Source organism: Lottia gigantea (genome assembly GCF_000327385.1).
Source record: "Lottia gigantea unplaced genomic scaffold LOTGIsca_3, whole genome shotgun sequence".
Classification (NCBI taxonomy): domain Eukaryota; kingdom Metazoa; phylum Mollusca; class Gastropoda; family Lottiidae; genus Lottia; species Lottia gigantea.
In genome coordinates, this window is record NW_008708986.1 from 6081858 (window position 1) to 6097657 (window position 15800).

The following is a 15800-nucleotide window of genomic DNA, read 5'->3' on the forward strand; positions in this document are numbered from 1 at the left end:
TTATCCAACCTGTGAAAATTGACTGCACGTCCAAGTTTAGACCTTCCCAAGATTATAATGGCTATACCTTTGCAAATTTTGCTGCCATAGGTGTATTTGTTAATTCAAAGGATAGTTTAAGGTGTCCTGTATCTATTACAGAAAAAAATAGAAAATCGCATGTCTGGACACTACATTATGCCCGAGAAGGCAGACTATGCAAGGTAGAAACATGCAAGTAGGCTGCAATACAAGATCAGTGTACACAGGTAGTAGCATATAAATTGAAATCTTAAACTCTGTTTGCTTCCTGTCAAATTGTTTTGCATTTGAATTAAATAATCCTTGGAATAACAATGCAAAGTTATATTAAGCGAATTAAAAGATGTAAAAATCTCATTGTGGTCTGTAGTCTTATAGCCATCATTAAATCTGCCGTCAGGTGTCACTCTATTACTGAAGTGAAAGATGGCCACTGTGTGCGAGACGTTTGAGCGCTTTGGATAACAATATTTGAATTAAACCTATAAAGCGTGTATTTTAAATCTCCATGAATGGTGAGTGGTTTAGTTTTTAATAATCATATCAGCGAATCAAGTTAAAAATGTAAGACATTGCGTTTGTTTTGTAAATAATATTGTGCACCTCTGTCGCTAGTTCATTCATAAAAAGTTGAGACGACTGGCTGGGAAAATCAGTCAAGTGGACAGTCGTTGAGTCGTGTGTGTTATTATTGAGCCCTGTGGTTATGTCCTTTTCGTTGTTTTGACCATGTTCGAATTCACAGTTGGAAATAATGTTTGCCGTTTTTTGCATTGAAACTTTTGCAATGCAGATGTAATATTATTTGGATATGAAATAAGTGATACTTTTTATAACAAAGTTGCAAATTGACTGTTTGATATAAGACATTTACCTTAGAAAATAAACAATAGTTTTGTGGTAGGATTGTCAATGGGTCAATGGTAGAGGGTCAAACAACAGTCAACATATGACACAGCTTGAGTTGTTGAATTTACAGATTTGGTGATTTGAGACAATTTTATTTACCTGGTCAACTTGTTACATTGAAAAGGAAATGACCGATATGACTCTGATAATCTTAATAAAGTTTTGTTATTCTACCGAAGTTTGTTTGAAAGATAATATATAAGGCTATTGAAGTTCTATCATGGGTGACTTTTAAAGTGAGCTATATGAAAGGTGGATAGAGTGTAAATCTAGAACAAATTATCCGTTTTAGAGGTAAGGTCATGAGAGGCTATGTTTTAAATTGCAATTCAAACTTTGTTGACATTTATAATTATATACTGTGTGTTTCTACGCTCTAGTTTATGAGTTTTAGTTTTTTATAAAACAGGACACGAAGAGAAGGTGTGCTAATTTAGGATACAGTATGTTGATTTGATGTAGACATAAAAGTTTGAAACTGTTAACAATACTAAAAGTCGCACCTGTCTCACAAGCTATTGTGTTTGAAACTTTTGTTACCTGGACCTGCTCCACTACTAATTTCAACTCTTTAAATTAATTTAATATATAAGAGAGGTTCAATGAAGTACAGTGTGATTATAGGTATTTGGGTGTTGTGTAAAAAGGTTATATAAAACCTAATCAGCTGGATTAAACCTATCAATGGTACACTATCTAGCAGATAAAAACTTGTCATTATTATGTGATAGAATTTAAACTATCACTTTGAAATGGTAATACTTTATGAAATGAAAAAAAATGAAGGGTTTTTTTTATTAATTTTTAAAGAATTCTATTTAGAAGAAAAAAATTGTATGTAAAATTTCATACTGGTATTGTAGTCTTCATTTAATGAATTTTTTATTAAAAAGTTAACTATGTAATTCGATTTTTGGGATTTTTTTTTTTGGATCAAATCATACACAACACATTTGATTATATTGAAATTAAAATGGAGGACACATTTTACATAATTAAGTAGGAAATCAATAATTGTTTTATTGAAAAACACTGCCACTTTAAAGGAATGCTACTTAGATTGAAGATGGAATTTAAATTCCCAAACTTGGCCAATGATATTCATCAGTAGTCTTACCTAGTGTCATTTAAGCTATTTTCTAACAGAATTCATGTATATAATTTATATCTTTAAAACTTAGTAATCATTCCCAAAACTGCCAGTTAAAGCTTTTTTAACATTTTTCAAATAGTACTTTATGGATTTATCTGATAATACAGGGATTTTGTTGTTTTAGCTATGTTATGAGACCAGTAAAGCCCACTGATGAATATAATGCTCTTATTGACCAAGTTTGAGAATTTAGATTTTATGTTCAAAAAGGTAATATTCCTTTAAAAAAGGGGATGAACACTCATCAAGTAAATGGTAAACACATACACTTGTAAATAAAATAATGTCTGTGAGTCAGTCTACTCCTCCACAATTTTGAATTTCTAAATTGAAAAGAGTTTCTTTAAGTTTTAGTAGATATTATAGATTAGAAATGTATATATGCATATGTTTTTTATCTCTTGTTGTTGAATATCACTTTGGAATATCTTCAACTGTGTACTGAGTTATTTTAAGATAAATCTTAACAATAATCATCTCATATTTTGAGCAAACAAACTAACACAGATGATGTCGTTATGCAAATACGTTATGCAAATTTATTGCAACTTAAAAATTGTCTAATTGCATAAGAGGGTGATTTGAATAAGAAGAAATTAAAAATGGTTATAAGCTTTATTTTGGTAAATAGAAAAGTAAACGTGACAGGTGTGTTTTTACCGAGTCTGTCTGGCTTATTAAAATATATACATTGTCAATGGAGACAAGTGCAATATTAATAATGCACATAGAGAGCCAGAAATATATTACAGTTGACAATTGCCTTTAACCTGGTCAAATATTAGCATATTAAAACTACCGACTGACCAAACAGTGGACACTTGTGACCATGATTAATGAATTTTCTCTTTGACACATGATATTCAGTGTTTCACCAATATTTTATGAATTTACTTATGCAAATATTTTACTTGGTATGTTGCATTTTTCTCATGAGATTGGGGATAGGTTACGAGTTGGATTGTTTTTGTTGTATTCTGTATTCATAGAGAACATTTAAGTAGTGGACATTCATATTCCAGATAGTATTGGAGAGAAATTGATTTAGACGTATTTATGTTGAAAAAGAAGGAAATAATTTTGTTAATACTTTTAAACCTGTAAAAATGAAGGAAGTTGTATTGTAGTGATATAAGTTTGTTCATTTCTTTAAGGTAGCTAGTGAGATGTCCTAAATTATCTTAAAAACAATTGAATTTGTTGAAAAAAAAACTAGTGTAACTAATGGCTATATTGTGATATTTTTAACAACTAAGCTTAATAAGATTATTGAATTTGTATTAAAAAGATTTTTGTATAATTTCAGATTGATGTAAGGAGATGAGGAGACTTCCGAAGGCGGCAAGCATGGAAATTGCCAGCCTGTGTCTGTGGCTCTGGTGGCTATGTCTGCCATTTACCTGTTCAGCTCAATATTCACCATTAAACAAGGATAATTTTAATTTCACCAAAAGCCTCTATAATGTGTCTATAGCAGAAAACTCTATAGCTAATACCTACGTTACCTCATTTGAAAAGATGGGCATTCCAATTTTAACAGCCAACCCTGAATATTTACAAATTGAATACAGAATTGAAGGGGATGGAAATAACATATTTAAAGCAGAGGAACATTTCGAGGGAGATTTTTGCTTCTTGCGAATTCGTACTTCGACAGTGAGTTTTCGTAGTGTGATCAATCGTGAGGCTAGATCATCTTATTCTCTACGTGTTGTGGCCACTGCTAGCTATTCTTTTGGGAATCAGTTGCACACTTCTGCCGATCTCATAGTTAATGTGTTAGATGAAAACGACTTGAGTCCATTATTTGATAAAAACTTTTATAGTGTACAAGTTCCAGAAGATACACCTTTACATAGCAGCATAGCTCAAGTCTCTGCATCAGATGCAGACATAGGTATTAATGGAGAGGTGTATTTTCGTTTAGCCAAACGGACAAACAAGTTTGCTATTCACCCAACTAGTGGTGTCGTAACATTAACCCATAAATTGAAATATAGCTATCAAACTATTTATGAGGTCAATGTTTTAGCCAGTGACCGAGGACCAAAATTTCCAAATGGGCCTAAACCCACCGTAAAAACTCTACTTAAAATAACTGTAACTGCAGTAAATTATCAATCACCTACGGTCAAAGTTCATCATCATCCATCCATAGTAGAACATGGTCATTATGGCAGCATTTATGCCATTCTTATGGTATCAGACTCTGATGATGGTAAAAATGGACACATCAATTCTGTTGATATTGTAGATGGTGATCCTGAGAACCGGTTCCGCATAGTCCAGGGTAAAGAAATTAATTTATATAATATTGAAATCCTCAGTAGTTTAGATAGAGAGACCTCACCTTATGGATACAATTTAACAATACAAGCTACAGATAAGGGTAACCCACCAAAAACCTCAACAACAAATGTTCATGTGCAAATCCAAGACACCAATGACAATGAGCCAAAATTCAAACAGAACTCTTATCAAACATCTATTTCGGAAGTAGTTCCTGTTAATACCCCAGTAATTATTATAAATGCCTTAGACAACGATTGGGGTAAGAATTCAGAAATTATTTACTCTATCGTGGCAGGGAATACTGATGGTCTGTTTAAAATTGATGAGTATTCAGGATTGATAACGACAAATGCTCCATTGGATGCTGATTTTATCGCAGGCGTGAACCGCTCAAATACTACAATTGTTCTCACCGTTCATGCAGAGGATCAGGCTAATAGTGGCACACGTAAATTTAGTGAAACAAAAGTGAAAATCGTGATCTTGGATTACAATGACAACTCTCCAACTTTCGACCAGAAGACATTTACAGGAGAAATTGATGAGAATGAACCAGAAGGAATTTCTGTCTTGAGAGTTGTAGCTCGTGATATTGATGCTGGTGACAATGGCACCATCATTTATTCTATTCCTGACGCTCAATCAGTGCCTTTTGATATTGATCAATTTTCTGGTGTGATTACTACAAATACGAGATTGGACTTTGAACAGATGCAGTCTGAATACAATATTCGTGTGAGAGCATCAGATATGGGATTACCTTATCGTAGAGAAGTAGAGACTACAGTTACCATCAAACTAAAGAATGTCAATGATAATCATCCTGAATTTGAAGTTGTTGATTGTAGTGGAACCATTTCACGTGAAGCTAAGGAAGGAACTTTGATAACTGTCGTCACGGCGATCGATATGGATATTGGTGATGTCGTAAGCTATCGTATTATTGGTGGTAATGAACACAATTGTTTCAGAATTGAGCCTTCTTCAGGGGCAATAACTCTTAGATGTGATCTTCTTAGTTATCCAAATGACAGTCTAAGTTTAATGGTTGCAGCTACAGATGACAAACATATATCAAAACCCACAACTATCAATATGACTCTTATTCATAACAAACCCTTGCCTGGAACTTCACAAGACATTAGAATAACATGTTCAGAAACAGATGTACGAATGCGGCTGGCTGAAAATTATAAATTACAAACTGCTTTCACAAATAATAAACTGAATGAAGTTTCAACGACTTCCGGTACACCAGCTGCTAATAACCATGCACCAGTGTTTAAACCAAATACTCCTGATTATATTGAAGTGCCTGAAGACCAGACAATTGGGTCACAAATAAAATTATTCCAAGCAGATGACCAAGACATTGGTTATAATGGTCGTTTAGTGTATGGCATAGCCAATGGAAATAAAAAAGGGGCTTTTGACATTGATACTTTTACTGGAGCTTTGAAATTGATGTCTTCCCTTGATCGAGAGACAACTGCTACTTATACACTAGTGATATCTGTTTCTGATTTAGGCTCACCCCATAAAAATTCCTCCACCAATCTGCGAATTGTTGTCACAGATGTCAATGATAACAGGCCAACATTTGAAAAGGATACATATGAAGTAAATATTTCGGAAGATCAACATGTCAACACCACTGTTATCTCTATAATGGCAAGGGACATGGACCAGGGTCACAATGCCAAAATACACTATTCCATTTTAACAGACACAGATGATTTTAACATCGATACATCAGGGGGGATAATTCGTGTCAATCGTCCTTTAGATAGAGAGACTCAAAACTCCTATAAACTCATTGTTCAAGCTAAGGATTCAGGCCGTGAGGTCCAACTTGCTTCCCAAACAATAGTGACCATCAATTTAGTAGATGTCAATGACAACAGACCCAAATTTATCCCACCTACTTATTTTGTCAAAGTCAGGGAAGACTTACCTGTCGGTGCTTTAGTGACTATTTTAACTGCTGAAGATTTAGATAGTGGCAAAAATGGAGAACTAACATACTCTCTAACTCTTGGTGCAGACGACAAATTTGAAATTGATGCAAACACAGGTGTCATTCGAATTGCTGGAAGATTGGATTATGAAGAAAAACAATTGTATAATATCAGTGCCTTAGCAGAAGATGGAGGCATCCCTCCTTTAGCGTCTGCTTGTTTAGTGAATATTGAGATTGTGGATGTAAATGAAAATTTCTCTCCACCATTATTTGATAGTTTTATTGCTAAAGGTTATGTGGATGAGAATGGGAAAGTGGGTACATTTGTTATGAATGTGCTAGCTAAAGATCCTGACAGTTTACCTAATGAAGATAATGCTATCATCTATTCTATCAGAGATGGATCTGGTCTGGGAAGATTTACAATTGATAATAATGGTAAGTTCTCCTAGTTTCTTAATTCACCCCCGACCAATCTCTCCTTTTTCGAATCTTGATACGGTACTTTTGATGTTTAAGGAATGATACGCCTTTTGGATGAACATAAAATTTCAATTTTCAAATAATAAATCCATACTAAGTAATTACTGAAAAAATATTTGAACGATTTTTTATAATTACTTAGTTATGGATTTATCTGATTAAAGAGAGTTTTTTTGTACAGTTATGACACCAGTTAATTCTACTAGTGAAAGAATAGTTAAGGAATCTGAATTTTATTTTCATTCTAAACGGTTTAATTCTTCCTTAAATTGAAAACATCTCCTGACGAAATTGTCGAAGAAACAATTAGTATGAATAGATTATATTTGTACATATCCTGGCTGATTAAAAAAAAAACATTAAACATTCACTTTATTTTATATAGTACACCACGGGATATAGGTCTTGATTCCTAACCCTAAAAAATAATAGTCTGCTCAGTGTATAATGCATAGGTCATATGATTGGATTGGTCTCCATTGTTTTCTGTGACAAATGCAGAAGCTTATGGTGTTTTTATTGAGATTTATTAAAAAACAAATTTTGATAGTTTTTGCACTTACAAGATTGATCGATGTGTCACAAGTTGATTTTATTTGTAATATGAGATAGCAAGGTGTAAAAAGTAGGTGATAACTGCACCTTACATTTCTAAACACATACATTTTCGTGTCAATAATGTCAGCTAACTTGTCTTTTTGACTGTATCAAGTATTAAAATGTCTGGTGATACAATCTTTGTGACCTTTAATACTGCAGCCGAGTTAATATATCATTATGATATCAATATCTAGCTGCTAGCTTGTGGTGGGAAAAAACTAGTAATCCAGAGAGGATTAGACCTACTTCAATAATCATATTGAAATCAGTTGACCTGGTTAAGTGGATTTATTCTATCTATCATTAACCTGGACTGAACTTATCAGATGAAATAACTCCATATTTATATTATCTTATATATTGACCAAGCTTTTGATTTTGAATGCAAGTGTGTAATGCAGCAGAAAAACCTAGAGTTGATAATAGTGTTTTAACACTGAAAATAATAATACCATATTGAAAAGTACAGCAGTTAATATATGAACATGGAAATATTGAAAAGCTCACATATGTATTAAAAGCTATACACCATTGTGATAAATATAACTATTATGTCCCTCGAATTGTATTTGCTGCGTGATCACAAGAAAAGTGTTTAATTGCGTACCAGTATTTTATACCAAATCATGTATAAAGTATTGTATAATTGGTGTTCTGTGGGTAATATTAAGAACACTGAAATGAATAATTCTAAAACACAATAGCATTGATATGCTAATTGTCTTATGATCATATTGATTTAAGTTAACAAACTTAAAGAATGTAATGTTCTGTAGGAGACACTAACTAATGTTTATAACAAAAATTGAAATTTGCAAGTTGCATTATAACATTTATGAATATATAATTGGTAGACTGCAAGGTAGACATATGTTTCAATGTCTTTTCTATATCTGAGATAAGTTATGAAACAGGCCTGCAGCTATACATGCTAATTATAAGCAGACACATTTTTCAAAATATTTGTGTAAATTTGACAGACATGTTATAATGATAAGTAATGAGGTTTTAATTGATTGGAGGTTAAGGTAGCCACCTTCTTACATTTCACAAATCACTCAAATATTGTGTGTCTTGAAAATTCATGTACAAATATGGAATAGTAAGCATGTATATTGGTATACTTAGAATTTTGCAATTTTTTTTTGTCTGGAACCCTTGAACCTGGCGAAGTTTAAAGATCATTGTCAAATGTCATGTATTTTCTCTATATGGCAATCTTAAGAAAAGCCATTTTACCTTTCAAATAATTCTGGACATACATGGATTTTACAATCAGCTATAAACACTATTACTGATGAGCTTAGCTTAAAATTACCTTTTCTGAGATGGTGAACTTGTCTCTTTAATACAATCACATTTTTAGCAGGTGGTTAGTAAAAAATATTTAAAAAATAAATGTTCTTAGTTAGTGCCTTGGCTTATGTCTGTATAGAGAATTAATTATATATAGTATAGTTTATTTTATGCAAGTTTTGCATTTATTGGTTGAATTTGGATAATTGTCTATATACATGTATTTTTGTATAATAACATCATTAAAAAGCGTTATATATGAAACTTTAAAAGTACAAGCGCCATATGTCTTTGTTAATTAAGAACTTTTCCCATGTTTTTTAAGTAAATTTGTTTGAGATCTTAACACCTAATTTGAAATGAAGTTAAATATTCATGAGCTCGGGCTCCACATTGTCATTATTTCTAACTCAATATAATTATACAAATGATTGCATTTGAATGCACACAAAAAGACAAGTCACTGGAGTCATAACCTGTTAAACACCCATTTTTCACAGGATTAATAATGAATAGTTGAGACCATACTATCCTCTTCTCTTTCAATCAGCATTAATAATATTTGCCAGATGAGACCATTGTCAACAGTCACACATTTTCACCACAAGTCTTTATTGAGCCCATTTTCCTTACTCTGTATAACAGACACATTTTTCAAATTTTAAAACTGACCTCATCTTAAGTTATTTTAATAAATTTCAACTGATTTTGATTTAAAACAAATGTTAACATAACCTTATGTTTAAAATAAGACTAAATTTGTACAGAGATAAAACAATGTGTTGCGTAAGGTTTGATAATAGAATTCAACTATTTGTTATTGTGGAATTTTAGAATTCCTTTTATGTTAATGCTCATGTGGTTAAAATAAGTCTCATAATCATGAGTAATTTATTTCAAGCATCAATAACACATGGTTAAAGAACAATATTCAAATTCTTATTGTCAACGTATTTTTACATTCAAGACTGCCAGTTTTCAAAACGTTACTAGTCAAAAAACATCATCCCAAATATGAAGCACTCACAGATCTTCAAAGTTTGGATAAACTTTTGCATTCTTCTTTTATCTCAAATATTTATCTCAAGAAGTTAAACTATGTTAATTATAGGGGACAAATCTTAGTAAAAACCCTGAACTTTTAAACAAAATCAAATCCCCATAACCAACATAGAATACCTTATCTATTCTGAATCAGTCATATATGAATATTTCTAGGTGCATTCACGAGCAATTCAAATTTATGAATAGGATTTTATACCAAATCATCTGGGGTTAAACATTTGAAAATTATCTACTTCTGTGCCACAGGTGGTTAAATTCACATAAATTTCATTTTTAATACTTTTGTTTAAGGAATGCAATTTACAGTTTTAGAAAGATTGAATGTAAAATCATCTTAATTGCTCTTTATTTTGATTTTGTATTTGTCCTTTGTTTTATTTTTCAAAATTACACAAAATTGGAAAATATTGAGCAAATAAACTTATAAATTGATGTTGATATATTTTTGGTTTATATAAAGCACATTCAGAAAGTTATTTCTGATATGAGCTCATAAATGTATTCTATATGTAGTTCCTACTATGTAGTTCAACTCATAGTGTTGACACAGGTTTCTGATAAACATTCCTCATCAGGCAACAAGTTTGAAAATTAAAGGTTAATTTCCAAATATAGACATTGGGCTTGTTAGCAAAGAAAGCTCGCTTAATGAACAGGAGCAAGAAGTCCACCATGTGAATATTCTATGGTATTAAACTCTTGACTATTCAACACAGTAAAAACAGCTTTCTGAAACTTCATTAACTATTCTAGCATGTTAGTAGTTTTATTAGAATGAACATGGTAGAATATCTGGAAATCTAATAGAATAAAATTATCAAACCACATGATGAAACCACAATTCAATTAATGGATGTGCCACTGGGATTGTATGCACATGCTTCACTACACATGCAAAGTTTTAATGATACATCACGCAGTTGTTGTTATCATGATAACACTCTGTTGAAATCATTTCATCTCACTATTTCTTAATTGATTTCTTCTGCAAATTCTTATCCAATCCCAGGAAGAAGATATTGAAGAGCAGTTTGCTGCAGATATTAAAAGTATAAATCTAGGAATATTAAATAGCTGTAATTTTGTGTGAATTGCTCCGCATGTCTTGAGCAGTTTTTTCATAAATCTATGAACATTCTTTGAATTAGGTGTTTCAGGAGAATAAGTATGATATGCCTTCCAATAAATAAACCAAGTGCTTATGATTCTTACCGCTAAATGAAACCAGAAATCCAAAGTCAGAACCTTTGACAAATATTACTATTTTTGTTGCATTTCAGATGAAAGGGTGATATTTTATTTTTTAGAATATAAACTCATGATTTCATCACAAATACTTAGGCTTGTGATCTGCATTTATATTAACTCTGGGTAGCTCTATACTTTCTGCATACAATACAAAATATGATATAAATGTATAAGTAAGTTGATTCCCGTTCTTTGAAGATCCCTTGTATGTGAAGTCCCATCCCTTCCCTTGTATGTGCAGTCCCACCCCTTTCCTTGTATGTGAAGTCCCATCCCTTCCCGTGTATTTTAAGTCCCATCCCCTTGTATGTTAAGTCCCATCCCTTCCCTTGTATGTGATGTCCCATTCCTTGTATGTGAATATTATTTAAAAACCTGATAAGTTAGGTAAAAATGAATGTTCGAGTACATCCTTAACTCTCGTTCTAAATCTTTGATGTGAAGCCAACCACATGAGTATATACTCTTTATGTTTATCTATTTTGTTTATTTTAGTTAATGACTTGATGGCTGAGCCAGCACTTCCTTTATGGCCCTATTATAAATACAAATGGCCAAATTTGCTGTGTTTTTTTGATGGAAACCTGTGAATTGAAAAATAATTGATCAGGTTGAAGCCCCCCCTACTGATTTCTTCATTTGTGAAATGGACAGTATTCAAAACACAGACTGGTTATCTGAAAGAAAATCATTTTCTACTAATGGATTAGTTTCTATTGAAAATAAATTTGACTTGAATAAGTTTTTCTCAAAACTGAAACAAATTGACTTGCCTTTATGCTATTATGATATTTGAAATATTTTTCTGTAATATATCTTGACCATGCTCCCATGTTCCTTCCCAAAGACCAAAGAATATAACTTTTCTTGTGGAAATATGCAATATATATGGAAACGTTGACTTTCAAATGGCATATCATGCAGGATTAAAGGAACAGGTAGGTTTTTTTGACCAATCATACCTTAGTCTCAGAAACTGGAATTTTGTAGCTGTGCCCAGCAGTATTATTGTTTACAGCTCACTGTCTAATTTTGAGCCTTCAAATCCATGTGTGTCCAGAATTATCTGCGTTTGAATTTTAAAATGACGACTCTTCAATTTAAGATACTCTATGATATATAGAAAAGACATATATAGGAAAAGTTAGTAAAATTCTTAGTTTGAAGTATTTTTAAAGGAATTATGTGATTTTCATACATTTTTAGTACTTATGAAGACTTATTTACATATATTCAAGACTAAAATCAACCCCCAAAAATGGCACAACTCTCTCTTTAATACCCTTTATTTTCAAAAATATTTCAAGGGGGCCATTTCAACTCCCCCCCCCCCTCCCCCTTTAGAATGAAGTTAAAAAAAATTTGTGGTGGCCCCTCCCAATGCAAAGTTCTGCAGCCACAACTGTGAAAATTTATTCTGTAAAATATCACAACCCGGATCAAATTAATTTTAGAAAACTTAGATATACCTGGTTGTAAATTTTTATGATTAAGTGAAACATCATGCATTACATATTTTTAAATATATGAAAGATGTTCCAAGTTACATAGGACATGTGTCTTGAGAGTACCTAGTTTCTGAATTCAGGTCTCTTGTGATTTAACAAAGCCATGAAACCTTAATGAATTTTACCAGCTAGACATCATAAATCAAAGAAATGATCAAGGTACACGTCAGACAGTATTCAGGCTTCTATATTTAATGAGTTGTACAAGATTCTTCCAGAATGATTGAAACTTTTGATAATTTGAAAAAAAATAGAATTTAACATATATTGTATCAAGAACTGTTTTATAAATGAACTTTATAATTCATATGTGAATAGTCCAATGTCAAACCTTAGGAGGTTACTTTTGTTTCAAGTTGAAACACAGAGAATTAAGAACCCTGGTTTTTAAACTCATTCTAAGTTCCCATATTCATACTATACTTGTAAGACTTGAATTCAAAACTGAAATTGAAGACTTGTTTAATTTTGGTTAGATTTACAACTTCTTGCATGACTCCTTTATGAAATTGGACTACTGTGAATTCCATAGCATTCCTAAATGTGCCATTGTTACAGATCTACCATTCTTGAAAATCCTTAAAATATGTTTGATAATCCTTGAAAATGTGCTTAGTAATACTTGATCCTTAAAATGTGACTTCAAAATAGGCTTGATAATCTTTGATTCTTGAAAATTCTTTTAAAAATATACTCTTTTATCTTTAAAAATAAGCTCATTAATATTTTCGAAAATATGATTGATAACCATGAATATATGCTTTATAACCTTCAAAATATGCTTAATAACCTTCAAAATATGCTTTATAATCCTTAATGAAAATATGTTTGATAATACGTTTTCCTTGACATGTGTCTTGAAAATATGCTTGATAATCCTTGATTCTTGACATGTGTCTTGACAATATGTTTGATAATCCTTGATTCTTGACATGTGTCTTGACAATATGTTCGATAATCTAAAGAATAGGCTCATTAATCTCCTGGAAATATGCTTGATAAACCCTTAAAAGCATTTGATGTAATAATCCTATAGAATATGCTTCCTATCTTAAGATTGTAATAGTTTCTGACACAGTATAGTAGATTAGAACTACTGAACTAATGTAATATAATACTCTGATTCTTCTATTGATATAAAAAGAATTACATGACATTAAAGAATGGGGTATTTGATTGATAATATAAACCTGTAGGAAGTATAGAATAGCTAAAAGCATGTAACATATTCTTCTGATTGGCTTTATCTTGCATATTATCCATTTTTCTATTACTATGGTTATGGGCAGATACTCGAAAGAGTCTGTTTAGCATTTGCATGTGTGGTGTGTGCCAATATGCATTGAGAAATAGATATCAAAGATATCAGAAATAATGGTTTCTTTTTCTGGAATAGTCATTCTGTAACTTGTGGATGTTATACAGCGACAGCAAACAACATATGAATAGCTCACTTTGGTCTTCAAAGTAACAAAAGTTTGCAGGTTCCATTGTCTTCCTAGTTGACATTGGCAGATGAATAGGATAACTTATTGAATTGATACTTCATTCACATCCTGACTTTGACCTCTTTAGCAACTGAACCTGTTATATATTATGTGACCATCATTATTTTAGACCATTTCTAATGCATGCTCACTGTAAAAAGCAACATTATCTCTATATTTAAAATGATAAATGTTAATTAAATTTCATTTGCTAGTCCTTGCTGCTTTTGCTGAATTATTCCTGATTTTGTACTAGTGCAGCATCTAGAATTCCTTATACTAAGTGTTTAAATTATATTTTGGTATTTCAAGGCTATTCTGATGTATACTTGGTGTACATAATCAAAATAATCTCTGGTCTGAAAATGATAAATGTGAATTAAATTTCATTTTAATATTTCTTCCCCATTATCTTCTGCTGTCATATTTCTGCACATTTGTCATTATTATCTACAATAAAAATCTCATACTTTATGCTAGCTTTCCTTGTCACTACAGGTATGTCCATGACAGCTTACAATTGATAGTTTAATCTTGGTTTTAAAATATATATATAGTAGGGCTTTATATTTCATTAACAAAATACTAATTATTAGGTGGACAAAGTTCAGAGCTGACATTTAGTGGTCCCTCTCTGAAGCATTAAAATTGGTTAGAAAAAAGTTGCCTTTTTTTTTGATCATCAACATGTTTTCGTGTAAAGAAATAACAATATACAGGTGCAAATAATTGCCAAATTGCAAAATTATAACCAATTGAACATTGAGACAACTATTTTTCATCATATTTTGTACTAACCATCTTGCTGTGCATGCATTTCTGCTACATAATTGTAAACTTTATTTTGTTATAATGGATGTATAGTCATTTTGAATTTCAAAAATTCCATCTAATGTTCTTTTAGCCAAATCTCAAATAGATTGTCTATGGGAAATCAAATTTTCAATTTTACTTTCAACTGCATTGCTGTAAATGTTAACAATATTCTAGACTTAATGCAAGTGTCATGAGACCATGGAATATTTCACCTACTTTCTGTGAAAGAATTGTACATTTACATAAAACGATTTCCAGACAATTTGTAAGTGATACAATATTGGAAGAAACCAAATTTTGCTATTAGTTGAGGTTTAGTTGTGAAGGCCATATTTATTGTAAGGAGATCATTATCAACTAAGTTGCCATAAAATGACCTGAGGGAAATGTTTTAATTTCTTATTCCAAGACTTCTATTAGAGTTTATAATGAATACAAAGAACATTTATTAGGAGAAAGATTGTATTTTGTCTTGGAATCCTGCGAGTATACTAATGCTTCCACAGGCACCTCATTTTTAAAATATTTCTGTGAAAAATTTCGGTCCATTGTCAATCTCTCTACTTCGGTTCCAAAAATATGGCATTGTACACACTCAATTGATTAAGATTAGGAATGTAATATGTAACCATGGTATGTGATAATATCTATTCAAACACATGAATAGATTGAATAGGTAACAATGGTATGTGATAACTATTCAAACTGATGAATAGATATAATGACAATATCTGGAAATTCCAATAAGATATTGTTGCAGAAGCAGACACCATTTATCTGAACAATCTGATTAACTTAAAAGCTATTGATAAAGGATTACATGAAAAATGGCACTCGAGGAATTAAAAGGAAGTAAAAGGCAGATAAGCCTACCATTGTGCCTCGGTAACGGTTGTTAATAGAAGATTTATCACATAGATTGCACGACTCAATTAAATGTGCTATTAACGTTGTTAGAAATG

General features: G+C 31.6%; 1 protein-coding gene across 1 annotated transcript in view; it reads left to right on the top strand.

Moving 5' to 3' along the window:
- Positions 1 to 3430: 3430 nt before the first annotated feature.
- Positions 3431 to 15800, top strand: part of LOTGIDRAFT_104487 (hypothetical protein) — a gene marked incomplete at both ends in the record, with an annotated part of 82268 nt that continues 69898 nt past the window's right edge. Inside the window, one exon of the mRNA XM_009057416.1 lies at positions 3431 to 6773. Within this exon, the coding sequence (XP_009055664.1) occupies positions 3431 to 6773 (3343 nt within the window). The remainder of the gene's footprint in view (positions 6774 to 15800) is intronic.